A 27564-nucleotide genomic window follows, 5' to 3' on the forward strand; every position below is an offset into this window, starting at 1 on the left:
TATTTTGAGTTAAATTTTTTAAGAAAACTAAGCCGATCTGAATTTTTAACTGCATTATTTGGTAAGTTATTTGTATTTTATTAATTTAAGCATATAGAGTATGGTAACAAGTTGCAGGTTTCTTCCGACAGTCCAAAGACATGCTGTTCAGGTTCCCCCATAGTGTGTGTAACAGAGAGAGTGTGTTCCACTGATGTATGGATGAGTGACCCAGTGTAAGTAATGTATCTAGCAGTGTAAGTCACTGCGGTGAAGAAGGTGTGTGGGCTGATAACGCTACACAGAGTTCATTGGAAGTCGCTTTGGAGAAAAGTGTTTGTTAAATAACTGTAAATGTAATGGAATTTGCCTTAAAGAGCTGATAACATACCTAGCTGCTATATACCTTGTATTAGAGCTAATGCTTGCTGCTGCCTAATTTTGATGTGCTCTAGACTGACTCAAGTATTTTCATAGAATGTAAGTAATGTGTGAACTGTCCCTTCTCATGTATTAGTCATTTTGATATACTATAGTTACTTGCTTGGGTCTTCCTGGTGCAGAACATTAACATTTAACTGACACTTTTCTCCAAAGCAACTTACAGCATTAACCTATTTACTCATTTTTACAGGTGGGTAATTCTACTACAGCAATTTAGGGTAAGTACCTTGCTCAAGGGTACTACAGGGAGAGAAGATTCAAAGCTCCATGTTTTGGGTCCAAAGGCAGCAGCTCTAACCACTACACTACCAACACTACCAACTCTCCCTGAGAATGGTTGGTAATATAGTGATTAAGGGTAATAACTTGCATCCAAAGATGGTTGTTAGATCGAACGCTGCTCCTGCCATTATGTTTTGAATTTAAGCAATGCTTTTATATTTACCTGAACTGCCTCAGTGTAAATACCCTGATATATAAATCGGCAAACAGTAAATTGCTTTACTTTTGCAGACAGTGGTTAGAGCCATCACTTTACAAAGGACATAAGTTTGAATCCCCACTTGTCCTGTAACACCCTTTATTAAGGTACCCTGAATTGTTATAGTAAAAGCCAACATCTATTCTAGGGGCAGTTGGTAGCGTAGTAGTTAGCGCTGCTTCCTTTTGACCCACAGGTCATAGGTTCAGGTCTCAACTCCAGTTTATAGCAGCCTTGAGCACTGTAGTAAAATTACTCAGCTGTATAAATGGGTAAATAATTCTTAGCTGCTTCTGGAAAAAGTGTCACAATAAATGTGTGAATTATTCTGTATCAAGATGCGCAACAAAAAATACCTGTGAAGTTTATGAATGTATTAATGAATTTTTGAATTCTTTATGAATAACTTCTTGAATGCTAATTTTTGAACGCTTTATGAATGAATAAAGGTGTGCTGAAAGCGCATGATAAAGGTTTCCTGTATGAATAAAGGAATTTGACTACTTTACGAATGGGAGCGACACAAGTCAAGACCCAAGAAGAGAACTTACGAAAAACTGACAGAAGTGTGTGTTTTGAACTCACACGACCGATAATAGGCCGTCATACAGATATTTTATTCGCCAAAGTTCTACGAGTTTTGGGGGGGTGAATATGCGCTTTCGTTCGCGCGCGTTGTGTTTTGCAATCCGCATAATGATGACGAGCCAAGATAACTCCTGCAAAGTCGGACCTCGTTTGTAAATACTGTGTACAAGTGTGCGAACCAATGGCGCCAGGGATCGTCGCTTTGTCCCACCGGTCTCCCCCACAATGCACCGCGCGGGGAGCTCAACATGGCGGCCGCGGCTGCTGTTTTCACCGCGGCCCTGGATGGTTGATAGCGAAACGGGGTGAATATGGAGGCTTTACTGCCGCTTTTCCATTAAAGAGTACTTGGGAAGAGTGGGCAGAACATCAGCTACTTTCTGAGCGTTGGGATCCCTTCGCGTGCAGCAGCAGAGCGGGGTAAAGTGGGCCTAGCCGACGTTATTGTGCGTAGGATAGAGCCGCTGTTGTGCTAATAGCTAGTTAGCATGTTAGCTGTCGCCAGCGCCTGTAAACCAACCAGTACCGGAACGTTTGTTTGCATAATGCGCGGTGATAAGTTTACTATCTGCTTTGCAAAGGACAGAGGTCCTTTCCGTTGCATAAGTCGCATTGTTCAAAGGCGCCTTTAAAAAAATTATAAGTGATCATGTTGATAGTAGTTGTCTCTCTCGCTAAGCTAATTTCGTCATGATTCATAATATTATATTATTATAAGTTTGTTGTTTTTTTACGCACCAATTTGTGTAGCTACACAGAGTGGAAACTTTTGTTTACTGTAAAGAACAGCTTTATAAAATGTATTTATTTTTCACTCATAGCATTTGTCCAGCCAGGTGTTCCGTGTGTTTTTTGTACACTGAGTGAGAGACGCCGTCTCAGACGGTGTCTCAAGAGTCTCATTAAAAAAGATCGAACATTTTGTCTGTTTTTGGCTAACATACAATACATCATCTAGTTTAATTATATTTGTTGTCGAACCACTGCACTGAAATGGACCGACTTGAATTCTCTTCAGTAATGTTTTCTGAGAGTCCCAGCTTTGGCAATACACAGACACAGTAGCCTAGGAAGGGCTTTTAAAAATATCAGTTATAAGGATGTTTTTTCTTTATTTTTTCCTCTCTTAGTGGTTCCAGAGGTTCTTGAAATGTTTGTTCTCTGTCCAACATGTTTCGTGAATGTCCATGTTAAAAAAAAAAAGTACGTTTTTTTAGCAGCAGTTTTTATAAGATAGCGTGGACTCTCATGTCGTTAGTTGCCTGTGGTGTATTTTGTGTTGGTAGTTTCTTATTGGGTTGTGTTTTAATTCCCTGGTGATCTAGATCCTTAGCAGCAGTCTTCCCTGGACGGAGTACGATATGGACGAGTCCAAGAGCCCCAGGAAAGCAGTCAAGCTTCCCCGCTCCGAGACCAAAGGAGAGAATGCCACCATGTCCAAGCACCTCAAGGAGGCTGCTGTGTCGAAGGATTGTGTGAAGCCAAACAATGGCAACGGTGAGAACAAGCCCCAACCGGGTGTTGAGGCCAGAGACGCAAGCAGTCAGAGCAGCCATGGTGGGGGTAAGGTTCCTGGAGGCAGCGCCGTGGACCAGGGGCGAGGGAAAGCCCGCAGGCTCACCGGTCGGAACAGCCCTGGGGAGAGGGGGAAGGGCAAGGTGGGCCGGCCTCAGCTGTCAGATACCCAGCAGCCCTTGCAGGACAATGAGGCTCGATTGGTGGTGGCGGTGGCGGCACCCACTGTTAGCAGACCAGCACATGTTAGGGATTCTACTGCAACAACAGCATGCCACAAGGCCAGTGTGGACCACCTTCCATCCAGTGAGGAAGAGCGCATGAAAACCAAGGTGACCTCTGTCAAGAAGGACTTGCCTGGTCCCTCAAGTAAGAACATATGTATAGTAGACTTTCTAAGTTTTTGCCAGTGCTTAACAGATATTTCACTATATCTCTTTAGAAGACAGTGATTTTTTTTTTTTTTTTTTTTAATAGGGGTTTATGCAAACTGGGTGGATCTGAATAGCAGTTAGAGGTATTCTGATGAGTTTGTGCTGAAAGTGTTACCGTGCCAAATATTTTGACTTACAGCGAATATGGTTAAATGTATTACAAAAATGTATAGACAACATACATTTGTACCACACGCACGCTGTCTGAAACCGCTTATCCCGAGGAGTCATTGCAAACCGGAGCCTAACCTGGCAGCACAGGGGACACACCCAGGACGGGACATTTGTACCAGTTCTTAGGAACTACATCCCTGCTCCTTTTCCTATTTTGCAAGATGGGGAGGAATAATTCACTGTGTAGATTAATAATATAAAACTTTATGCTTGTGACTCTGAACCAGCTCTCTTAAGATGGAGAGGTAAATGAGTCTCGTAAGTGAAGTAAAAGCATTAATGAATACATAAAGTAATCCCGGCAGCCCTGACAGCAGCATGTGGCTGATGAGAGCACAGGTTGTGGGCCATTTCTGACAAGACAGGTGTTGGCTGCACCTTTGCAGGTGAGGAGGTGAAACCTATGGCTGGATTGGAGACGGTGATAGACGAAACGTCTCTCACCACAGAACAGCAGCTGGGGCTCCAGCAGGCTGAGGAGCGCCTTGTCAGAGACTATATACACCGACTCATTAAGGTGCGTGTAATCCTGTCCAACCTGCTCTGCTGCCACCTCTTTTTGGCCTTAGTTCCCTTAACATCCTTATGTCATTTTCACATACACTTGCACAGACAGTAACATTTAAAGTAATTAAATGTCGAGTGATTAATTTTCCACTTCATTATATTTTTGTTCAAGGTTTCCTCAGTGTTAGCATAGTAACAAGAGCAAAAAGTCCAAAGAAACCTTCAGCAAATATAATGGCATTAGAAATGACAAGTTATCATTATGAATAAATAAGGAAACAAGTTAATATATACAATTTTTAATACTGTTGCTTAATGCTTAAATTAGAATTTTAATGAAAAAAGTACAGTCCTATTCTCCCCAAACTACTGTATCTATAATTGTTCTCGCCATTTTAGAAAGCGCTCACACACAATTAAAATACATCTGAAAGATTCTTTGAAAATTGATGTCAGAGCGATTCAGCTGCTCTGGGTTTTGTAAAGGCATTGTAGGTACAAGTTTAAATACTTTAAACAATTATTTGAAACAAACTTTCAGTCATTTGCAATTCAGTAGTTACTGGTCTGCCTAGCCAGCCTAAATAGAAATGTCCTTGGGTAAGAATTTTAGTAATGGTAGGGTGTGGGGCTGCTACTGTCACTTTACTTTCGTTTCTGTTAAAATGATCCTGAGAGGGTTTGAAGAGGGAGAACCAAATGAAGCACTTGTCTCCAAAAAGAGTAGCGAAACACAACGAAGTCAGCTGTTCTTATGCAAGTCTACAGCAGAATCAGTTGCGAGTGGAGCTAAAAGTCTTTGTCATTATGTAACTTGGTGTTTTTCAAGGCATTACAACATTCATTGTCTTTCAGAACTGCTGGTCTGTAATTTGTTAATCTGAAAAGATATGATTGCCATCACTTTGGGTAGTATCTGCTAAATCCATAAACAAGAATGCCAAAATATGTTTTAGCAAACATTCGTTTCAGTTGATGTTTTTACTTTGGGTGAAATAGTATAATAAAAGCACTCTGGAGTTTAGGTGAACAGGAGGAAGTTTGTAGTTGCAATACCTCTGTCCAGGATGTTGTGAAGTGGGAGGATCTTGACTGGGGATTACAGCTCAAGGGTGATTGATTGTGACTATCTTCTTAAGTTTACTTTGTGTTATCTGGTTTTGTGTATAGGCTTCTCTAGTTCTTTGTGTTACATTTTCATTTATTCATTTAGAAGATGCTTTTTCCCAATCCTTATATTAGAGACTTGGATGCAGATGCGTGATACTAAAGTACAGTTAATTTTCCACCATATGAACCAATTTTTTTTAAAACACATTTTACAAGTAGCTGCGTGAAGGTTTATATGTTATTCGCTACTTATGCTCTCAAAGTTATAGAACATGAACATTTACACATTACATGAACTTAAGAGAGCACGGGAGGAGTGAGTCCGGAAGAGGTTTTTTTTTTTTTTTTTAAGACTCTTTTTAAACGTAGACAGAGATTCAGCAGTTCTGAGTGAGAGGGGGAGATTATTCCATCACATCGGGGCCAAAACCGAGAACTTTCGTACTTTTTGTTTTTGGACCTTTTGTATGTGGGACCGTCAAGCGGGTAGAGATGGATGAGTGTAGCAGTCTGGTTCGGGTGTAGCAGATGATCAGGTCTTGTAGATATGTGGAGCCGTTCCATTTATGCTTTTGTAGGCCATAACCAGAGTCTTGAATTTGATCCAGGCGGCTATCGGACACCAATGCAGAGAGACAAGGAGGGGAGATATTTCATTTACATAAAAGGTATTTATTTTATTTGTATTTTTTTCCTCCGTGGTCTTGCAGCGTTCTCCAGACTACCCAAATTTCCAGTACCTATGCAAACTCTGCTCCGTGCACATTGAGAACATCCAGGGTGCTCATAAACACATCAAGGAGAAACGGCACAAAAAGAACATCATGGTGAGAAAGTAACATAGCTGCTCTTAGTTCTTATTCTGCTTGGCATATTGGCTAACCTGATGATATGATCACTTTTGTGTTGTAGGGCTAGATTGTAAAGCACATTTTTCTTTTGACTGTTGAAACGTAGTGTTCAGTTTTAACAGGATTGTCTCATTAATCCCTTGATATGTCTTTAATGAATGTTGAAAGTGGCGAAATGTAACTCAATACTTGGAATTATTAAGGCAAAATGTCAGCAAATATTTATGCATTTGCCTCAAATAGATATTTTGAGCTCCCTGTGGACTTGGTAGAGAAGATAATCCATTGAGCTTCTCAGTACTTATCTTTTCATGGATTTTTATATTCTTTAATTAATAGTTGTGGCATATACAAACTGCTCTTTTTGATTTGCGCTACTTCTTTGAAGTGTATTATTGTAATATGACATCTCTAGTAGACGTTAATGATTTTTTTTTACATATTTTGCGAATTTTAATGTATAATAATAATAATAACAACCATACAAATGGAGGGAATAGTGTTTCTTCTGTAGAATTCCGTATCTATTTCTTATGTTACCGATAAAGCATGCTATGGCAGCGTGTGTGTTACCGTGCATTACGACATTAGCATTGTGTGGATTTGGGGGTGCCTGCAGGAAAAGCAGGAGGAGAATGAGCTGCGGGCCCTACCTCCTGCCTCACCTGCCCAACTGCAGGCCTTGGGTGCAGCTGTGGCAGATGTTGTCTGCCAGCAAGGCATCTCCGAGGAGGACTTCCTGGTGCGACAGGCCGTTGTTCACAGGATGGAGAAGGTCATCCAGAAACACCTCTCAGGTGGACAGCAGTTGGTGTGATAAAGAACGTGACTTGGAACTGGAAGCTTTCCAGTTTGAGTCCCAGGATTAGCTTGAGAAAGTAAAAGGCCTGGGCAAAGTAACATCCTTGAACATATTCTAAAAAGTCAAACTAGCCTGATGATGTTTGAGAGCAAACTTTTTCTGGATTTCACACAAGACTGTGTTTAATCGGAATATTATCAGTGCCCGGTAGTATTTGGTTTTTATGATAAGTCGGACTGAATTACCACTATGAAGTGAAAGCATTTATATATGGAACACATTGTTTAAAGTTTTGTGCTTCAGTCATTTCAAGAAGCGTCTTCATAAGCTGAAGTGTTAGTAAAACCCAATCTACCTGTCAGTGAAGTGTACCCACTGTGCTAATGTTTCCTTTTGTTCTGCTTGCTCATTCAGTTTGTTCCCTGCGGCTCTATGGCTCCTGTCTTACCAGGTTTGCCTTCAAAACCAGCGATGTCAACATTGATGTCACTTACCCATCCAATGTAAGTTAAGGTGGCATTTTAAAGAATAAATTCAGTTTAATTAAATGTGTATAATTTCTGGTAAGTTTTGTGTGTTACATATGCTCGCTGTGAGGGTTTTTAGGAGACATATGTCCATAGGTAGATCAATAGTAGTGTAAGTTTCTAGCTTAGCCTGGGGACCACTGTGAAGAGCTACAAACTTGGGTGGTGAACTGTAGTCTGTGCTTAAGAATAAGATTCTCTGAAACAACTAGTTATTCCTCGCGTCTCTTTTTTTCCCTCTAGATGACTCAACCAGATGTGCTGATTCAAGTACTGGAAATCTTGAAGAATAGCTGTAAGATTGCTTTTGCAGATGCCCTCAACTGCAAAATTGAACGATTGTGTTTCTGTGTGAAGCGTTGTAAACTCCCAGTATAATCACTCATTTGTTGTTCTTGGAGGAGGTGAAAAGATGTCAGTGTAATAGAAAACTTCCAACATCCTTTGCAAAATGCAGTTTAATATCATGAATGCCAGACTTGAATAGAAATAATGTAGTGAGCAGTCAAGCCTTCCTTTAAATACAACTGCTGTTAAATCTTCAGAACACTCCCAAAAAACTGAATTGCAGTAAGTCTGATTAGTATTTGCTTCTTTTTTTCTAGCTCTGTATACTGACGTCGAGTCTGATTTTCATGCCAAAGTTCCTGTTGTGTTCTGTAAAGATGTCAGCAGGTTAGTTGAAAACTAAAAATGTATTACTAAAATTTTAGGGTAATTACTTTGTTTTACTGGATAAATTGTTGTATTTTCAGTTTTATGAATTTACTGTGATTTAGTTGGGTTTTGCAGCCCTCTGATGATTACTTTTGGTTCAGTTTTTATGATGTTTAAAATTCTTCCTGAATTGGTTTTTTCCAAAACTAAACTGCAGCTGATCAAGGTCTGCATTTATCCCTGCAGTGGTCTTATGTGTAAAGTGAGTGCTGGCAATGATGTTGCCTGCCTGACCACCAATCTTCTTGCTGCCTTGGCCAAGTTGGAACCCAGACTTATACCCCTAGTGCTGGCATTTCGTTACTGGGCTAAGGTGAGCCATCTGTTCAGCCCTTTAAACTTGTACCTGGTCCTCTGTTTTTTTTTTTTTTCCCCCACTCTGACAGTGATTCTTTGTCAGTATTGAGTTGGTCTCATAATAGTGTGTCTGCATAGTTGGATTGACTGGAGAACTCCACTTAACTGCGTTGCAATATATTTCCATTTTTCTGTGTCAGATTGGGTGACCTTTAACCCTGCCATCTTCTCCTTTCAGCTCTGCCATATTGACTGTCAGGCAGAAGGTGGGATCCCCTCCTACTCTTTTTCCCTCATGGTGGTCTTCTTCCTACAGCAGAGGAAGACTCCTATTCTTCCTGTGTACCTAGGACCTTGGGTACTTTTGCTTTGAATTTTCTCAGATGTTAATTATTGTAAAAATTACATTTTACAATAATTATGTTCTCACATATTGGACCTAGTCATTGCATGCAACAATTTTTTTAAATTTCATTTTTTTAAGCCTTTAAAGCACTGTCATTTATTGCCAGGACTTGTCAGAAATGTGCTGACATTTGACCATTTGTATAAATATTTCAATTCTCCTCATTAGATTGAAGGCTTTGATGTGAAACAAGTGGACGAATATCACCTAACAGGGGTGTTTCTGGGCAAGATGGTGGCCTGGGAGCACAAGCCCCCAAGCAGTGTTGAGGGCCGGGGTGAGGGGAAGGCTAAAACAGAACTAAAGAAACCTATCGGGAAGAAAGAAGAGAGCAGGGATGCCAACACATCGAACTCCAAAGTATCTAGTGGCATGGTGAGTCCTATCAGGGTGTTGGAAAGTGGATGTAAAAAGCTCTGCAAGTACAAATTTAACTTATTGCATGAGTTTTGTTTGGGTCTCATGTTTCACTTTCTACAAAAGTGTCATACAGTTTTACCCTACTAAGATTGAGCACATTTGTCAAGAGAATTACAGCAAATCTTTATTAGGTCTTTAACCACTAAAATTTCATGTTAGACCACACCACCTTTCTGTTGCTGACTCATGCTTTTCCATCTGCACACGGTTCCCTGGACAGAGCCAACTGACCTTGGATTCAGTCCAGGATGTGCCTCTGGGACAGCTGTGGCTAGAGCTGCTGCGCTTTTACACACTGGAGTTTGCTCTGGAGGAGCACATCATTAGCATCCGTCTTCGGGAGCTGCTCTCCCGTGAGGTCAAGAACTGGCCCCGGAGAAGACTGGCTATTGAAGGCGAGTCCCAGCCTCACTATTGTGATGTGGTCTCTGCCAGATTGGCATCAGTCTTTATACACTGTCGGTCATAATGCAGGTGATCTCACGCCCTGTGTTTATCACTGCTGCCAGCTGGGACCACACTGTTGCATGATTATTTTCTGCTGCACTCTTATGTTCTACTGTTGTAGAGCTAGAGCTTCCAATCACAACTAGCAGATGCTTCTCTGGGCAAAGCTCCCCAAGGCTTCACCTTAAAATATTGGTAGTTTTGTATGACTCAGGCTTGCTGTAGTTTTGATGTTGCATGTCTCCTTTCTTGAGTACTCTTGTAATAATGTAATATTTACATTGTGTGTGCTCCGTGTTATGCAGGATGTGGGGTAAATTATTCTCGGCATGCTGGTCTGTCTTTCCAGATCCCTTTGCGTTGAAAAGGAATGTGGCACGGAGTCTGAACAGCCAGATGGTTTTTGAGTACATCCAGGAGCGCTTCCGCACTGCCTACAAGTACTTTGCCTGCCCGCAGAGCAAAAATGGACTCACCAAGGGTAATCGGCAGAATAAGAGTGGGAAGCCGGTTGGTAAAGGGGACGAAAGAGCCAGAGCTGAGACTCCGGCTAAAGCTCGGGGTCTTGCACGTGAAAGGAGTAACTGCAGAGAGACAGAGCAGCGATCCCAAAGGGTCGATGATGGAGAGGATGACAGTGAAGATGAAGATGATGAAGGTGCAAGCGAGGATGATGATGGGCCAGAAGGGGTGCTTTCTGCCGATCTTAATGACCTGCTGCTGAGTGAGGGGGAGGAGAGCCCAGCGCAACAAGTCTGGCTGGCAGATCAAGCCTCCCCTCCACAGAACGGGCTACTGGAGAGTGAGGAGGAGGAGAGGCTTCCTCTGAAGGAGGTGGTGGAGGTCTCTCCAGATGACCTGTATTACACTTTTGACAGGATGACCTTCACAGGGGGAAAGGTGACATGTTTCATCTGTGTTCACCCTTTTGTGGTGATGCTGTTGTACTTCTGTAGTTCATTTGTTTGCACTCTAAGGTTAAGAAATGCATACAAAAATGTGAATCTGAAATTTTTTGTGATGGAATTAACCAATTCTTGTCCACATTTGTTTTTTAAAACAAAAAATGATAAATTTTAAAAAAATCCTTTTTTTTTTTATTAAAAAGAACATTTTCAGAAGCAGCTTCTCCATAATCATCTACCTGTGCTGACATGAATGGCTGGCAATGTATGCTTTGCTTGTTTGGTCTCTTAGCCACCCACTGTGGTGTGTGGCATCTGCAAGCGGGATGGCCACCTCAAGGACGAGTGCCCAGAGGACTTCAAGAAGATCGAGCTAAAGCCACTACCACCCATGACTGACCACTTCCGTGACATCCTGGATGGCCTTTGCAGACTGTGTTATGGTAGTCATTCTAATCTCCTTTTACTTATTTACACAGAAGTGTTTTCCTCCAGTTTTCCACTTTGGAAGAAATTCCCTGCATTGACAATGTTCTGAGCTGCCTGATACTTTGCTGTAATTGATGGTTGTGTGTCTGTGTTTGCTTTTAGATGAACTGTCCCCTCCACCTGTAGAACAACAGAAAAGGGAGCAGATTCTTGCCAGTCTAGAGAGGTTCATTCGAAAGGAGTATAATGGTATTATTTAACATCAGACCGTGTAAATCTTTCAAAATGCAATGTGTGTTTCTTGTTCTGTATGCAAATACTCCTTTGAAGTTCTATTTCATTGCTGTATCTTTCATCTTCTAGTTTTTGTTAATTGTGCAAAATGCATTTTAAACACCTGTAACTTTCTGTAATAACTGTACACTTTTTTAACATGTCAGATTATTAATGTGCCTCTGTGAGGGAGTATATCTAGCAATGTATATGTGTACATTTACATACATGAATGTGCTTGTGTACCCACTGCTGTGTAGAAAAAGCACGGCTGTGTCTGTTTGGCTCCTCAAAGAATGGCTTTGGCTTCCGTGACAGTGACCTTGACATCTGCATGACGCTGGAAGGCCACGACACGGCAGAGGTAGGAGGAAATAGCTGCAGGAGGAATTTACTGCACAACTTCAAGTAGCTGGCAAAATAAGTTTGAGAGTCAAACTCCACTGTGTTTTCAGAAACTGAACTGCAAGGAGATTATTGAAGGCCTGGCCAAGGTACTGAAGAAGCACGCAGGTATGACACTCGCTGGACTATCACTGTTTAGATGTTTTACCTCTTAACTGTCTAACGGAGTGCATTTTGGCCTTTTTCCCTAGGGTTAAGGAACATCTTGCCTATCACAACAGCAAAAGTGCCTATTGTGAAATTTGAGCACAAGCAAAGTGGACTGGAGGGCGATATAAGCTTGTACAACACTCTGGTGAGCTTCACTGCAGGGTATCTCCAGGCAAAAAAGCTTTTAGATGATTCTGTGTGCCACAGCCTTTATGTAGCACAGTAGATAATTGTCTCTGATCGTAGATTTTCTGTGATTTCTGCTGTTTGATCTCATCAGGCACAGCACAACACCCGAATGCTGGCTACATATGCTGCTATTGATCCTCGTGTGCAGTACCTGGGGTACACAATGAAAGTCTTTGCAAAGGTGCATTGAAATGGTCACTTTCCTTTTGTATTTGTAGTCATTTTATTGCTCTTTGTAATTTAACCTGTAGCTTTTGATATGTTTACACTTTTGCATACTACAAAAAAGAATATTATGTGTATATATACATATATACCTTTAAAATTACCTGTTACTACAAAGAATCAGATTTGTAGTGTAGTACCTTGGACATGATGTCCGCAGAAAATCATCTTATTGTGGTGTTTCCCTCACATCAGCGCTGTGATATTGGTGACGCATCACGAGGAAGTCTATCCTCCTACGCATACATACTGATGGTGCTCTACTTCCTGCAGCAGCGACAGCCACCAGTCATCCCTGTCCTCCAGGAAGTATGTATTTACCACATCCTTTGCTTTCCTCCACGCTTCTCTGCCTTCTGAAATACACCTTTGGCTGAACTGTTTTATCCCAGTAGGAAATGTTTTCCCCATTTTCCGGTGACTTGGATTTATCGCAATAGCACGATCACATCGCATTAATAGTTCTTCTGAAGTACAGACTTGTGGATACACTGATACATGGTTGATGTCATATCTTTTTTTAAACTATTGAAGGTATTGTGTCCGAGCACAATGTACCAAAGAAAAGAGAAATGCTTTGAATTCTTTAGAATGGGTACCTTGCTAACAAGCTGTGATTTCTTTTTTTTTTTTGGTTGAACTTAATGAAAACTAATATTTCTTGCTAGGAGAAGTTTCAGCTTAGCAACAGTTGTATCACAGGCTAGTAACATTTTCACCTTTTGCAAAATATTTGGCAGTATTATCCTTGGTATGAAATGTGTATTACCAACCAGAGGTACTGAATAGCCTAATTGCAAGTGTGAAATGATGAGTCGTCATCAGTCTGGGGTTCAGAATGGTTTCACATAATATAAGAAATCACCCTTAGTCTTACACACCCTTATAGGTGGATGTCGTCAAGACTGCGTATATCATATGGACAGAAGCCGCGACTCATGACAAGTAAATGTGTAGCAAAACATTTGCACTTGCTTTGTGTGAATCTAGAGTTTACACTGGGCCTCTGTGATTTTGTTTTTTTATGTATTACTTAATTTAACAGTGGTGATTTCTTGGCGAGACTCATTTGTTGATTCTCTTCTGTAGCAAAATTAATTGCTGTTCCCCCTCAGATATTTGATGGCAAGACAGTCCCTCAGCGGATGGTGGATGGTTGGAATGCCTTCTTCTTCGATGACATTGAGGAGCTGGTGTGTAAATTGTTTAATTGAAAATGTTCTCAACCAAGCAATGCAGCTTGGCCTGACTGGTAAACTTTAAATGTTTTCTGCTTTGTGCCCAACATGCATCAGTGGTAAAAATTTAGGGTAGTTACACTAAACAATAAAATGGCTGCTCAGAGAAAGTTCCTCAAAGATTTCTGGGCTCCTTCTGCAGTTTTAGACTGTTTTATATGTCAGTTCTATAAATTATCTTTCTAGAGGCTTTTTACCTGATTTTGCATAGTTGTGCCAGTTCAGTGCAAAATCAGTTCAGGTGTCATTTCTCAGGGGTACAGCAATACTTGAAGTTGTAACTCGGTAGTCACAAGTGTCCATACTGTCTTTGTGCTGTAGCGGCGCCGGCTGCCGGAGCTGGGACAGAACAATGAAACTGTGGGCGAACTGTGGCTGGGCCTGCTGCGCTTTTATACCGAGGAGTTTGACTTTAAGGAGCACGTTATCAGTATTCGCCAGCGCAAGCGGCTCACTACCTTTGAGAAGCAGTGGACCTCCAAGTGCATCGCCATTGAGGGTGGGCAGGCCCATGCTTGTCTGTTGTTGTGGTGTTGGGGGTTGTTTTGTTATTGTTTCGCATCTAGATGATGATATGCGACTTTTTTCCCTTCTTTAAAGATCCCTTTGACCTGAGCCACAACCTTGGTGCTGGCGTTTCTAGAAAAAGTAAGTTTAAGCTGTGGTGGTTGTGGTCCTCTGTTTTTATAGTCATATCTGCAGTCCAGCAGTGTCCTCTATTGTTACGCATTGTTATAGCAGTTACTTCAAACTAAGGTGAAAAAATGTTTGAGTACTTGGAATCAGAACTTAAAGTTTACAATCTACCTAAGAACTTGTCAAGTTGAGGTCAAATTTGATCATTTCTGACAGATGTAAAACTTGTCATGGAAATGTACTTTAAATTTCTTGTGCAGCTACATCCTCCGTTCTAACCTGTGTTAAGGTGTAATTAGAACGAGAGCTTACTGTTGTCTGTGTAACAGGTTTTATTATTTCCACCAGTGACCAACTTCATCATGAAGGCATTCATCAATGGGAGGAAGTTGTTTGGTACGCCTTTCTACCCCCAGCCTGGTGTGGAGGCGGTGAGTGAGGAGAACTTACTCTAACTTAAAGAAAAGTTAACAAATGAGAATCACGTTTTTCTAAACAATAGGTACTAGTTTATTAAAGTCATTCAAAGTAATTGCCTGTATTGCTTCTTGTTTTTCTGTGTTAGTGTTTTCCAGTGGCCAGTTCCATTTCTTTTACCACCTATACACCTGCTGCTGATTTCAGATTCCATATTTAAGTAAAATGACTTTGCTTTGTTAAAGCTGCTGCATGTTGCTCCTGGCAGGAATACTTCTTTGACTCGAAAGTACTGACAGATGGTGAACTGGCCCCTAATGATAGATGCTGCCGGATTTGTGGCAAGATTGGCCACTACATGAAGGACTGCCCCAAGAGGCGCAGGTAGGCTGCTGGACATTTAGCCATTGAGTTGTAAAAGTTTGAAGGATTCAGTCATTTGATCAGCAACCTTAGCTGCTTGCTTTTCTCCAAGAAGTTAATGGTCTTGCTAATGGGTTTGGTTTGGTAGTTGATCAGATTTCATCTTATATTTTACAGCCTTATATCTGATGATTGCTGGTGGTATCACTGGTGGTCAGAGATGCCATATTGTTAGAAGTTAGTGTAGTGGTTAGGGCTGTTGCCTTGCAATCTGGAAGCTCTTTGTTTAATGCACAGAAATTTTTGGTTCTTGGCTTAGTGTACAAATCTAACATCCTAGATTGTCGTCAGCTGCTTATGTTGTAACCTTGTAAGCACTGTTGCCTTGTATAAAGCTAGCGGTCTAAGCTGCCTTGGTCAAAGGTCTACAGTAAATAATATATAATTCTGTACATAGTGATTATGTGTTTCTCTGTATCTGACTATTGCTCGAAATTAAGGATGAAGAAGAAGGAGAATGACAAAGAAGATGAGATGAAGGAGGAGGAACGTGAACCACGTGAAAGGCGCTGTTTCCAGTGCAGGGACACGGGTCATGTGCGTCGTGACTGCCCTGAGTACCGGCAACTCCGGCAGAGGAGTCCAGCAGTTCCCGGTACGAATGTCCTCCACCTGGGCTACTCCTTTTGTTTCGAGTGACAAGTTGCCATATTATCAAAATGTTTCCCTAATGAACTGTGATAGAGACCAACTTTATCCTTGAATGGGATATTTAACCTGGCTTCAGTAATGGATAAACTGTAAAATGACATACTAATGCAACATGGCTTTTAATTTGAAATGGGCTGTTGTCTTGAAAAATTAAACTGCAGTGACAAAATGGAAGAACTTCGATTGATCTCTTCTGTTGTGTCCAGTTCCTCAGGTGGTGCGTGCTATGGTTAGCTCCCAGTCCATTGCAGTGCCCCAATCAGGAGTTCAGGAGCGACCAGGAAGAACCAGGCAGCCCTCTGAATGTGTAAGAAGTGTGACTTGAAGCTCTCCAAACCAGCTTGGTGACCTTGGTGATGCTCATCCTTCTCTCCCTTTTTCCTTTTCAGTCTGACACACGCCAGACGCCTCCATACTCCCCACAATCCACGCCCTTCAGCCAGGGCTCTGCCGCATCCCCCAGCTCTCCTCAGTCCCACGTGAAGGCGCCAGGAACACAAAAGCAGTCGACCCACCCTCAGGTTCCGCTATCGCTTTTCAACTTGCCCCACTCGCACCCAGGCCCGTACCACCATGGGCTCTCAGCACTGGGTGTGCTGCAGTCCCACCAGCAGCAGCACCACCACCACTCCGTCCCCATCCCCTCCACATCCTGGCCTATACATGGACCAGTTATTCAGACCACCTCAACAGGGGGCGGCCCGCACCCCTCACCGCCGGGCCTAGGCTTCCCGCTGCGCCCAGGTCCGGCCAACGGTGGCAGCGGTGGGACCGGGTCAACTGCAGGGTCGGGACCCGTCGGCCTGAATGATCCCAGCATCATCTTTGCCCAGCCAGCAGTCCGGCCACTGCCACTGAGCGGCGCGGGCCGGGAGGGTCACTGGCACAACCCCTTGGGTCCGGGAGCACTGGTGGGGAACGGGACACTGGGCAAGTCAGGTACACACTGGGTGACACTAACTCAACTGTCTCTGGGGTCACAAACTTCGTGTATCCTTATCTCCTGTTAATTAGTCCCATCAAGTTATTAGATTTTTTTCAAACGATAAAGTACACTTGGCATTCCTAAGACTAACTTGTTTCCACCTCTGAAATCTTGGTTAAGTTATAGATGTTTAGTATGTACGAGTAACTTTTAATGGGAATGTATTGGAATAAGAACTGAGTTTGAGACTCCAGGCATGTTGCATCCAAACCACAGCAGTCGCCCAACTTTTTTTTCTTCCTGATGTTACTTAGCATGCACACCCCAACTTCACATCCTGCTTCAAGGGTGTTTAAAAACAACCCACTTTAAAATGGAGAATTATTAGAGTTGTACTCTCACCTAGGAGCCCTATATAGAATAGCTCCATGTTTACTTTGGGCTCATTGTGTTCAGGTAAGAATTTCCTTAATTTCCTCCACAGTATGGGTGGCAGGTGGCACTGAACCCACCCACTGTCCACTGAGCACCTGAAGCACACAGCAGTGGTTCTCCTTGGATATTGCCAGCAATAACATGTTAAAGGACTGCTAACATAGTCCAGAGTAACATCAGGTCGTAGTAGGTGTGATGAGCTGAATTCAGGGAGCTCACTCAGTGAAATGGTCTCTTTTTTGGCTTCACTCTCCCTCCCTCCAGACCAGGGATTCCAGGGCCATTTGGGGAAAGTGACCCAGGGCTCCCTGTCCTGGGAGCATGGCAGTGCAGCACAGTACTCATTGTCCCCATCGTGGCCTTACCACATGCCCCAGGCCTTTGTGCACCAGGGCAATGGAGGATTCCACCAGGGCAAGCCCTTCATCTCCCAAGGTTGGAACTCAAGAAATGTATTAGTGTAAATATTTACATTGTGCTTTCCAGCCTTTACAGAAAATGTCAGTGTTGGCCAAATGAATAAATGTAATAGCAGATTCTGTGGTTTTCAATCTATGCCATCACTGATATTTTTAATTTTATTAATGAGGCATTACCAGAGGTTAAACACTATAATAAAAATACACTTCACTTCATGAGGTTACTTGTGCAGGCAGCTGATCAACATTTTTGTTCTCCAGGTTCTGTGATTCCTGGGAATCAGCATTTCCCTCTTCTCCAGCACAACCCTCACATCAGTCTCAACTACATCCAGCAGAAGAAGTGAAGTCCAACCACCTTTCCCCCAACAGCTGATGAGCTGAAGTTCTTAAAGTATCGAAGATAAAAATATATTTTAACTTGTCATTATTTGGTCACAACTGTTTTTAAGCAAATTGTATAATTTTTGTACAGTTTTTACTTTTTGTGTTATCACATTGATCTGTGATACAATGTCAAATATTCTAATGCCTCCATTTTTGAAGGGGGACCCAAAAAGTGTTTTTATTTGTAAAGGAAGGTTTTGAAATGTATTTCTTTATTTTCGTTAGCTGTGTTCATGCTTTGCTTGCTGGAAGACCCAACGCTTTGAGTAGACCGGTTTTAAAAATGTACTCCCTAATCAGACAATTATGTAGTGCCAAAAAGTCAAAATACACAAAAAAAAAGGAAAAATATGAAATGGAAAAAAAAAAAAGAAAATTCAACTAACTAGTCCTTGACTCTTCGTAAAATCTATTTTTCCCCCTTTCAAATCAAGTGTGTGTTCCTGCTTCTACGGGAAAGGTGTTTATAAGGAGGTGTAAGACCATTTTTTTTCTGCAACACTTTTCATGGTTAAGCTTCAAACATCAGTTTGCCTGATCTCTGCGTTCACTGTACGGTACATCCTTTTCATAAGCCCATTTACGATGGAGTTAAAAGTATTGTCATGCAGTACACCATTTACATTTAATCTAGACATTTAACAGAAGGGAACATTATACATGTCTTATTACATCACTTACATTTTAAGTGTATGTAACAGTTGATGTCTAGGGTTCCTTTTTGTTGCTGCATACTGACTTTTCAGTGTTCCATTTTTGCACCACAGCAGGAGTTTTAACAGTTGCTCTGGATGGACAATCCTGTTGTATGCTGGCTTCTGTGGCAGCTGAGCCCATCATTTGAGCTCCATGGTTTAAACACACAGGAAGGTAATTCCTGTGCAACAAAAGTTAGTATGGCCTAAAAAAACAGCCACACAATTTCTTCAAATTTATTTTAATTTGTGCTGTAATAGAACAAGTTAGTTGCTGTTTAATAACCACTACTACTGTTATTCCTGAGATCACAAATTAAATTCAAAACTAAAAATGATAGTGGGCCCTGCAAATGTATAATGAGCATAACTGCAGCTCAACTACAACAAAAAGCAGCATACAAAAGGTATTCTCCAGAACTACAAGTGAAAACCAGCTGGTGCAGGAAAGAAGCCTTCTGGTAATGTGGAATTGGGTGAGTAGCTTTTTATACTGTTGATTAGTTTTTTTTAAAAAAAGGTTAAACATCATGATAGAGTTTGAAAGTTCAATAAACATTTAAATTTACTACTAAACTGTTCAGTAGTAGACACTCTTCAGTCACAAATGCAGTTCCCCCACCTCACTGGGTACACCTGGTTCTAAAATATTTACTTGCACATGAAATTGTATTAATGTTTGAATCCAACATTTACCCACAAAGAAGTGACATAAAATCATATCAGATTTCCAAATGTAAATGATTTGAGATTTAATATCCAAATAGAAAAACTGAAAGCTTTCCACAAAATGCAGACTGTACAAAAAGGTAACGGTAGGGTACACAATTTAAAAAATTCACTCGTTTCCTCTTCGACTTTTCTTGTGACTCTTCTTTGATCTAATGAGGGTCAAATAAATAGTACAGAATATGTCAGAGCACAAGTGTTTACACAATGTGTTCAATATGGAACGGGTAACACAATGCTCTCAATTTTCCTTCTGCAGTTATATTTTATCTTTTAGAAAATAAAACCAACCTATAATTGAAAAACGGTTACTTTAAAAAATGTGAAAGATAAGCATGACGATTATGGTTGCCCACATATGTGAATGTAATTCCATTTACCTTTCTGGAGACTTGGAATGACTCCTGTGCCTGTGACTCCTGTGATGACCTGGGTTTAGGTGGAAAAGAGGATTGAAGTTAGAGGTAAAACGAAAAAAACAGCAACAAAGAGCATAGTTTGGTTCTAAAGCCATCAATATTTTAATTAATCTAAGTAACGAAACAAAAAACCCAACAGAGGTAACTGAAGCAACAACACACAGTTCACTTAGCATGATGGCATAGAGCAAAGTACCTGGAGATTTAGAGCGGTGCCGCCTCTCTCGGGACCGACTGCGGTGTCGTCGTGGGCTCTTACTACGGTGGCGCTCCCTCCTTGGTGAAGGGCTGTGTGGGAGAGACAGCATCAATCAAAGTTAGAGAATGTGCTGCATAACTTAATTAAAAAGAAGTAACTTGTTGCAGATCAAATAAGATTTTGTGCAACAAATTTAAAAACAAACAGTAAATACTCACCTTCGCCTTTTCGGTGACCTGCTCCTCCTAAAGATCGAGATGTGTGTTTTGATCATCATCTGACTAATTATACCAACAGAGCAAACAAGTAGATATTCCATGAAATACAGAGTCCCTCATACCGTCTTGGAGATCGGCTGCGTCTGTAACGCGGAGAAGGTGAACGCCGGGGTCGGTCGTTGTCACGGTAACCCCGTCGGTGTGGTTCCTGAGACTGGCCTCTCTCGGGCTGTGACAAGACAAGAAGATATAAAAAGACATTTTTTTAAAACAGAAAACAGCTTGTATTTGTTCCACCCTTTTAAGGCTTCCTTCTACCTTCACTTCTTCCTCCTCATCTTCATCATCACTGGTCTCCACTTCATCCAGATCTTCCTCCAAAGCGCTGATGCGGGACTCCAAGAGTTCTGCTTCCTCCAGAACTTGCCGCTTCTACGGCCAAAAAGCAAATACGTAACTCTGCTGCATTAACCGCTATGCGATCCAACTCCAAAGAGCAATCTAGAGGCGTGAGACATACCTGAAGCCTAGGCAGGATGACATCACACACTCTCTCACCATGCAGCAGCTCGTCAATAAACTCATCCACGTGCATCAGCTCAAACTCTTTTACAAGGAGGAGAAGGCACGTGATCAGGTTCCACAATAGGCGATGAAACTCGAAACAGTAAGGCAAACAGTGAGGAGAAATCACCTCCATTTCTGTTCTGGGTTTTAATTTTCCGGTAGTCATTGTACAGGGGTTCCAGGTACTTGTAGCAATCCACTGACGAGCCAGTGAGCCTCATGTACATGGCACCAAGCAAACGTACATACCTAGAACAAATACCAGCAAATTATATATATATAATATAATATGCGACATTCCGAGTTGCGAAATGCTGCAGAAGTAGTGCTTTTCCCTGTTACGACAGAGATACGATTTTCACGCAGATTTCACTCGAGGAGTCTGCTGTACACACTTGAAATCCTCGTTCTTGATAAACTCGACGATGATGTCTTTCTCTGGCTGGATCTGCAGCATCTTCAGGGTGAGGCACAGGAACGGCGTGGGCTTGATGTTCCCACCGTAAACACCGCCCACGTACTTCAGCTCCATGGCCTTATCCACCACCAGCTCGGCTAGGGCACAGAGAAAACGAGATATGCACCAAACCAAGTGAACAATTACTTTATTTCGTACTATCAACTCCTAAGTGGCGGCTCCACGTGACGTTCAACAAACTAAGTAAGTAACACACCTGACAATCCCGGCGCGTGCTGAGCGATCTATCTGTTGCTACTCTACTCACCCGTAAGCCCGAAACACTCTTCCTTCCAATATTTCGACTCATAGATTCGCGTTCGAATGATCTTTTCAACCAAGTACTGCGGATTTGTGCCATGTATGCTATGTGCATCCTTTACAGTCCTGTTTGCCATTTTTCTACAACAAACCACAAGTCAAGTAGCGTTTTCCGATACAATTCTCTCAACTTCCGGCGCAATGAAACACTTCCGGTACTAGTAAATTTTTCCGGGTCGTAGTCGCTTAAGCTCAGTTCTTTAGTGTCAACGCATATCCCATTCTGATTGGCTAGTAATAACTTATAGTCTTTTGAATGGCCTATGAATCGAGTTTTTGCTGACTTTTATATGCGGTAATAAGTATGTTCAGCTATTTTACGGATATAATTAATTCACAAAGTTTACCCAAGTAAGTGCTTTATCCAAAGGCTTAAAAAAGTCATCGACAGCAGGTTCTCATTGAGCCTGCTTCAGGTCACCTATTTCTTGTTCTCTCGATCGATATGCACAAAAATTTTGTGATGATCGGACTCTCACTGCACTGGGTTTCCTGTGATTTCTCCTTGAGCATGTTTGTTTGGATTTTACAATGTGACAGACATGACGATAGGATAGATACTATGTATAAAGCTTGTCTTTTTAGATAAACATTTAATAAATGAGTGTAAATTTAGTAACTTAAAGCCCTTGTTTCCACCATTTGTAAAAGGAGAACACTAAGAACACTATTCTACTTTAGTACTACTTCCTACTTCCACTATTTCTACTTTACACAGTGTAAGAACACTACTTTCTAAAAACCCCAAAGTTGTGAGAACCGTGCGTCTATTGACGTCGCCTTACCCCATTTCTGATAAGTCTTTATTTACTTTTTCTGTTTATATTTAAATGTATTAATTTGCCTATTTTGTGTATGTATGCATGCATTTCTTTTTAAATATCCTTTTATTTGGTTATTCCCTCTGGCATTGTTATTTATTGTAATTGGATCTGGCTCTGTGTTTTCTTTATAATCCTAACTTTTATAATTACTGCTTTTTGTGTGTGCTTTTTGTCAATAAAGTTTGTTTTTAAAAAAAAAGTGCGGGGGAGGGGGTATTATCTTATGGAAAGTACGAAAATGCAAAGCTTTCTGTTTTCACATTACCTACATCATAAACTTTGTAGTAGTCTCCCATCATGTACTTGGTATGAACAGCACACATTTTTATTCTCTAAAGTGCTTTTCAGAGAGGAGTATTAAAACATTATATATGAATATTGATTAAATTTTAGAATCAAATGACATTTTCTTAAAGTTAGGACATCAAACTCCAAAGTGGTTGATAGTGTGAAGTTTTTTTATAAAGTTCCATGGAAAAGCACTGAGGATAGAAAGGAAATGTCCTGTATATCACATGACTGACAAAAATTGAAAATGTGCCAAAATGGTCTCATGATCTGTCAATACAATTGTTCTGACTACGTCTGTTAGTATTGTGTTCCACACCTTACAACAATCTTAGGACAGCTGCAGCAAATGAGCACATTGACCTCCTTCTCCTACACATGTAAGGGAAATTTGAGTCCTCCTTGTCTGGGTGTGAAAAACCGGTCCCCTCCTCTTCCCTCGTCAGCTTTCTACACACGTCTACAATAACCTCCTGAGTCAGATGACAACATTCAAAATCCTTAGTTCTGGTCCACAAAATTCCTTACGATTAAAAAAATCAAGTTTTCGTTTCTAAAGTGTGATGCAACACGTAGAAGACCAAGAAAAACTGTTTTTGGAACAGTTTCTTTTTTTTAAAAGCACTTTTCTCAGTGTAGAACATTGCTCATAGCATGACTGATCTGTAGATATGTATGACAGAGACAAAATGTGGTTTTTGTCTTTATACGCTTAACACAACAACTAACTGCAGTAAATTTGGAGGCTCATATGTGTAGCATGGTTTCTTTCACAAGGTTTAACCTTCACAGCTGTTGATCTCATGTGCTCTGTTTCAGAAACTACCCACTTAAGTGTGTGGTTCCATAGTCTTACATCCTTAAACAAGGTGTTTAAGCGACCGGTAAGCTCTTTGTCGAAAGCTGATTGGTTTAATATACAGATATGCAAAGTGTTGGGAATGGCTAATTTACTTTTATAGTTACTAATTAACTAGATGTTTGGGAAATGGTGTAGAATTACACCTCCTGTAACCTTTGCACAATTTGCCTCCATTTTTCTATCCAAGGTAAGGAAGATCACCTGTAGTGCTAACAGGTGCTACATGCAAGTGACATCTGTAAGAGGATTAATTCTTATTCTGTCCAACTCATTTCAGGTATGCGTCTTTGTTCTAAATAACATCGACAGAAGTTTGCTCTTATTTGCACTACATCAAAGGTAATTAGTAAAACATATGTTAATCTCTGAATGACCTTAATAAAACATTTTCTATTCTATCTATTTTAACATAACAGTTCACATGTTACATATTGTACTTTTTGTGTTCATCACTGGAAACTTTATGAATAGATTTCTTACATTTAAAAAAAATTTAAGAATTTTGAAATTTACTCATGATAAGGTAACATTTTATTTTGTAGTATCTAAAATATGTAATATTGAAGGGACTGGGGGGGAATTAATTGTAGATAACAGGAAAAAAAAACTATTAAGGCATTTATTTGTTAGCATTTGTGAGAAAAGAGTATTTTGGTTTGATATTAACATGCTGGTTAACATCTGTGACCTTACAGTTGTACACTTTAAGACAGACCTCTTGTAGTTTGCCCTCTGTATTCATAAGCTTTGAATATTAATTAACTGTTTCACTGGTGTTCTCTCAATAACAACATTTATTACAACAATTCACACATATTTATTTATTTGGGCCTTAAAATATATGTGTGTTTTGTTCTTCAGGAAAGGGGGTGTGGTGGTGCAGTGGTGCAGTGGGTTGGACCACAGTCCTGCTCTCTGGTGGGTCTGGGGTTCGAGTCCCGCTTGGGGTGCCTTGCGATGGACTGGCGTCCTGTCCTGGGTGTGTCCCCTCCCCCTCCAGCCTTATGCCCTGTGTTACCGGGTTGGCTCTGCGACCGTGTATGGGACAAGTGGTTCTGAAAGTGTGTGTGTGTGTATTCTTCAGTAACAATATTCTTTATGAAGGATCATGTAAAGAGAAATGGTTCAGAATGCGATATAGTGTTTAAAGACATGAACTTTCAGGCTGAAAGTTAATGTACCATATTGGGCACCGCTATAGTACCCTAGAGAGAATACGTTACCTGAATTGCTCCCGTAAATATCAGGCTGTATATGATATGCCAGAAGAAAATCGAGTTGCCTTTGAGGTATTTCTCACATTTGTTTAAACATTTTTGGAACTAACAGAAATGAGTGGCCCTCAGTCAGATTGATTAATATATTTGTGCAAACTATTCTTCTTTATCAGTTCATGAGCTTATAACCTGGGTTGGGTTTAACAAAGCAAAACAAAGTAGTAGTTTTACTGAGTGAAAGTCAATGAGCACGGCAAAATATGTGAAGTTAAAGTGTACCATGTTTACACTTCATAGTGTTTTTTGTCTTTCATTTGTTTTTACAAGAACCAGAACATCATGGGACATGTCAAGGGTGGCCTTGCCACCTTCTTGTGTTTCTGGGGAATGGTTGCTGGGAGAGACGTTCTGACAGTTGGTCCATGTGATGTCAGAATAAAAGAGGTATGTGAGACTGATTACATTACATCTGACAGAAATGGTTTTATATTAAAATATCCCTCCTAGCCAGTTTGTGAAATAGTAGTTTTCATCACATTTCATTGCACAAACTGCACTAACACATTCTGGTTCAGAATGTTTTCTGCTTCAATGAACAATAAGAATACAGTGGTTACATGGTATTTTTGTGTTGATATGCACGGTTTTCCTCTGTCATTGATAACTTTGTATACTTTTCAGTATGATATGAGGAATATTGCTACTCAGGTCTTGAATATGCACTATTCAAAGATAAGAAAGAAATAAACTAACTGTACTTAAGAATCGCATCTGTGTCAAAGTCTCTTTCTGCTAATGTAATGCACGCATTGGATTCTCTATGAGATGTACAGTACATTGCTTTGGAGGAAAGTATTTGCTAAATAAATAAATGTAAATCTAAATCTAGGTAAATTCTTGCATGTGCTTGTTTAGCATTTAGTTTTTATTTTAGTTTTACAACTGAAATATTTAATTCCGGTAATTGCATGATGTGACTGCGCTGAATTATTCCTTCTCCCATGCAGCATATTTATGAGTTCTTCACATGTTTTCCATAGATGTCTTTCAACTGCAGTCAGAGGGGACTAAAAGAGGTCCCTGCAGAAATCTGGATCAATGTGACCATGCTGGATCTCTCACAGAACCAACTGAATTTAACCAACCCCAAACACCTGGCAGCACTCCACAGGTTCCAGGAGGTGTTCCAACTTAATCTCTCAGAAAACTACCTTCCACTTCTGGAAGAAGACACATTAGGCACTTTTCCATCCCTTCAGGTTCTAGATCTGAGCACATGCCAGCTGACAGACATCAAGCCCGCTGCGTTTCAAGGCTTTCCGAAACTGAAAACTCTCCTGCTGGGCAATAATAAGATTCGTGACCTCCTGCCTAGTGTTCTCCAAAATCTGAAGCAGTTGTCCTTACTGGATCTTCATAACAACCCTTATCTCAGAAATGCCACAACTGGTTGGCTGAAGGGAGTGCAAGATGTTGTGACTTCAGTAAATGAATCTGGTGGTGTGTTTTGATTTCATAACCATTTGTTTTTCATCCTGATTCTTTATTTACACTTATGTTTCAGGGACAGTTGGTAGTGTAGTGGTTAGAGCTGCTACCTTTGCACCCAGAGGTTGCAGGTTTGATTGCTATTGCTGCCTGTACTACCCTTGAGCAAGGTACTTACCCTAAATTGCTCCAGTGGTATTAACCAGCTGTATTAATGGGTAAATAATTGTAAGTTCCTTAACTTTGTCAGTCACTTTGGAGAAAAGCATCAGCTAAATGAATAAATGTGAATTTTGGCTCCTTCTCAGCTAACATAAAATCTGTTCCTTGGCAGAGCTTACTGAGAAAGACTTGGTGAAAAAAAATCAAAGAAGACTGCTAATAGAAGACTCTGCTCTTGTTAATACCCTGAACAGTAAGTTTTCTGCTTTATTACTCTTGTGTTAACAAATAAAAATATTCTTCAATCAGCAGTCATTTAGACCGTCTTAAAAAGAGTGAACTTTTTGTACTGGAATATGGGCCATCGCTTATTCTTTACCCTTTATGTAGCCAAGCAGTTTGTTATGTTAAAGCTCAGCAGTGGTTTATATTTCTAGTTTGTTTTTTCTAAAATTTTGTATAGCAGAACAGTACTTAACTGGTGGAAGATACGGGAAACAATGAGCATTAGAGATTTTTAAACTGGGGAACTGCTGTTGGATCCCTGGGAGAGGTACACTACCACAATGACTAGAAAATTACCAGTAAAATTTATCCGTATAATAAATGGATTGTAAATTGGTTTACATAAAACCAATTGTTAAGCAACAAAATAATAGTGTTAGTTCTGTCTTGGTATCATATCATATCCATTATCCTTCAGAGACCCAAGATAAGACCCTGGAGGCTGATCACACCCCTAGCTGGCCATACCTGCTGGGTGTACTGGGGACAATTCTGGCTATAGCCCTCTTCATCGTCATGCTGGTCAAGTGTAAACTATTCCAGCAATACCTAGACAGCTATCGACATTCACTGCTGTCAGAGGTTGATACCACAAGTCAGTGTGACCCCGCCAGCCTGGGGCATGGTTTCTCTGGCCACAACATGGACAGCCGGGCTCCTGGCTTTGAGGACCGCAGTGAGTTGGACGATGATGACGGCTTCATTGAGGACAACTACATCCAGGCCAGTGAGAGGGAGAGGGCTCAGAGGGAGAGGGAGGAAGAGGAGAGAGAGAGTGATCTTGAAGATGACATCTAGATCTCTATTAACTAACACGACAAAGGATATGGGGATGTTTATATAATCTTGTAAGAGCAAGATTTTTTGTTTACACTATCTATTTTATGCCATGCTTTTCAGCCCTTTCTTCATTCTTATTAATGCTTAGTTCTAATTACAGTGGACCATGCCAGTTCGTCTCAACTAGAATGAACTGGACTGTACTAATTATCGGAACACTTCAGTTGCTCTTTAATTGTATGAGCTG

General features: G+C 40.9%; 3 protein-coding genes across 3 annotated transcripts; 2 read left to right on the plus strand and 1 right to left on the minus strand.

The window, feature by feature from the left end:
* The first annotated feature begins 1748 nt into the window (after positions 1-1748).
* tut4 (terminal uridylyl transferase 4) lies at positions 1749-19193 on the plus strand. Its single transcript, XM_018753658.2, has 30 exons — positions 1749-1912; positions 2818-3376; positions 4002-4132; positions 5943-6059; positions 6703-6880; positions 7300-7388; positions 7656-7707; positions 8018-8087; positions 8316-8442; positions 8665-8784; positions 9001-9207; positions 9473-9647; positions 10049-10599; positions 10897-11047; positions 11196-11282; positions 11567-11670; positions 11762-11819; positions 11903-12006; positions 12142-12231; positions 12471-12584; positions 13391-13468; positions 13835-14012; positions 14114-14161; positions 14498-14580; positions 14835-14950; positions 15430-15584; positions 15847-15947; positions 16030-16579; positions 17265-17435; positions 17681-19193. Exons 2-30 carry the CDS (start codon positions 2854-2856, stop codon positions 17764-17766), a joined length of 4614 nt encoding a protein of 1537 aa, XP_018609174.1. The 5' UTR covers positions 1749-1912; positions 2818-2853; the 3' UTR covers positions 17767-19193.
* Positions 19194-19262: 69 nt separating this feature from the next.
* prpf38a (pre-mRNA processing factor 38A) lies at positions 19263-21553 on the minus strand. The gene is made up of 10 exons (XM_018753659.2): positions 21359-21553; positions 21029-21188; positions 20761-20882; positions 20587-20672; positions 20385-20498; positions 20189-20295; positions 20067-20093; positions 19846-19937; positions 19611-19659; positions 19263-19382 (listed from the first exon to the last, which is right to left on the minus strand). The coding sequence occupies exons 1-10, from the start codon at positions 21486-21488 to the stop codon at positions 19340-19342; spliced, it is 930 nt and encodes a 309-aa protein (XP_018609175.1). The 5' UTR covers positions 21489-21553; the 3' UTR covers positions 19263-19339.
* A 2121-nt stretch (positions 21554-23674) lies between these two features.
* Positions 23675-27350, plus strand: LOC108935001 (leucine-rich repeat-containing protein 19-like). The gene is given in 5 exon segments (XM_029250148.1): positions 23675-23724; positions 24930-25046; positions 25643-26051; positions 26425-26505; positions 26956-27350. Coding segments are annotated over 4 exon segments (990 nt in total). The 5' UTR covers positions 23675-23724; positions 24930-24941.
* Positions 27351-27564: the final 214 nt, after the last annotated feature.

This window comes from Scleropages formosus, chromosome 3, assembly GCF_900964775.1.
Source record: "Scleropages formosus chromosome 3, fSclFor1.1, whole genome shotgun sequence".
NCBI lineage: Eukaryota > Metazoa > Chordata > Actinopteri > Osteoglossiformes > Osteoglossidae > Scleropages > Scleropages formosus.

Coding starts and splice junctions, on each gene's coding strand:
- tut4 (XM_018753658.2), top strand. CDS start 2,854: ATGGACGAGTCCAAGAGCCCCAGGAAAGCAGTCAAGCTTCCCCGCTCC. Junction 6,060..6,702: donor GGCACAAAAAGAACATCATG/GTGAGAAAGTAA, acceptor GGGTGCCTGCAG/GAAAAGCAGGAGGAGAATGA. Junction 15,948..16,029: donor CCAGGCAGCCCTCTGAATGT/GTAAGAAGTGTG, acceptor TTTCCTTTTCAG/TCTGACACACGCCAGACGCC.
- prpf38a (XM_018753659.2), bottom strand. CDS start 21,488: ATGGCAAACAGGACTGTAAAGGATGCACATAGCATACATGGCACAAAT. Junction 20,673..20,760: donor AACCCAGAACAGAAATGGAG/GTGATTTCTCCT, acceptor TCCTTGTAAAAG/AGTTTGAGCTGATGCACGTG. Junction 20,296..20,384: donor ATGAGGAGGAAGAAGTGAAG/GTAGAAGGAAGC, acceptor GTCTTGTCACAG/CCCGAGAGAGGCCAGTCTCA.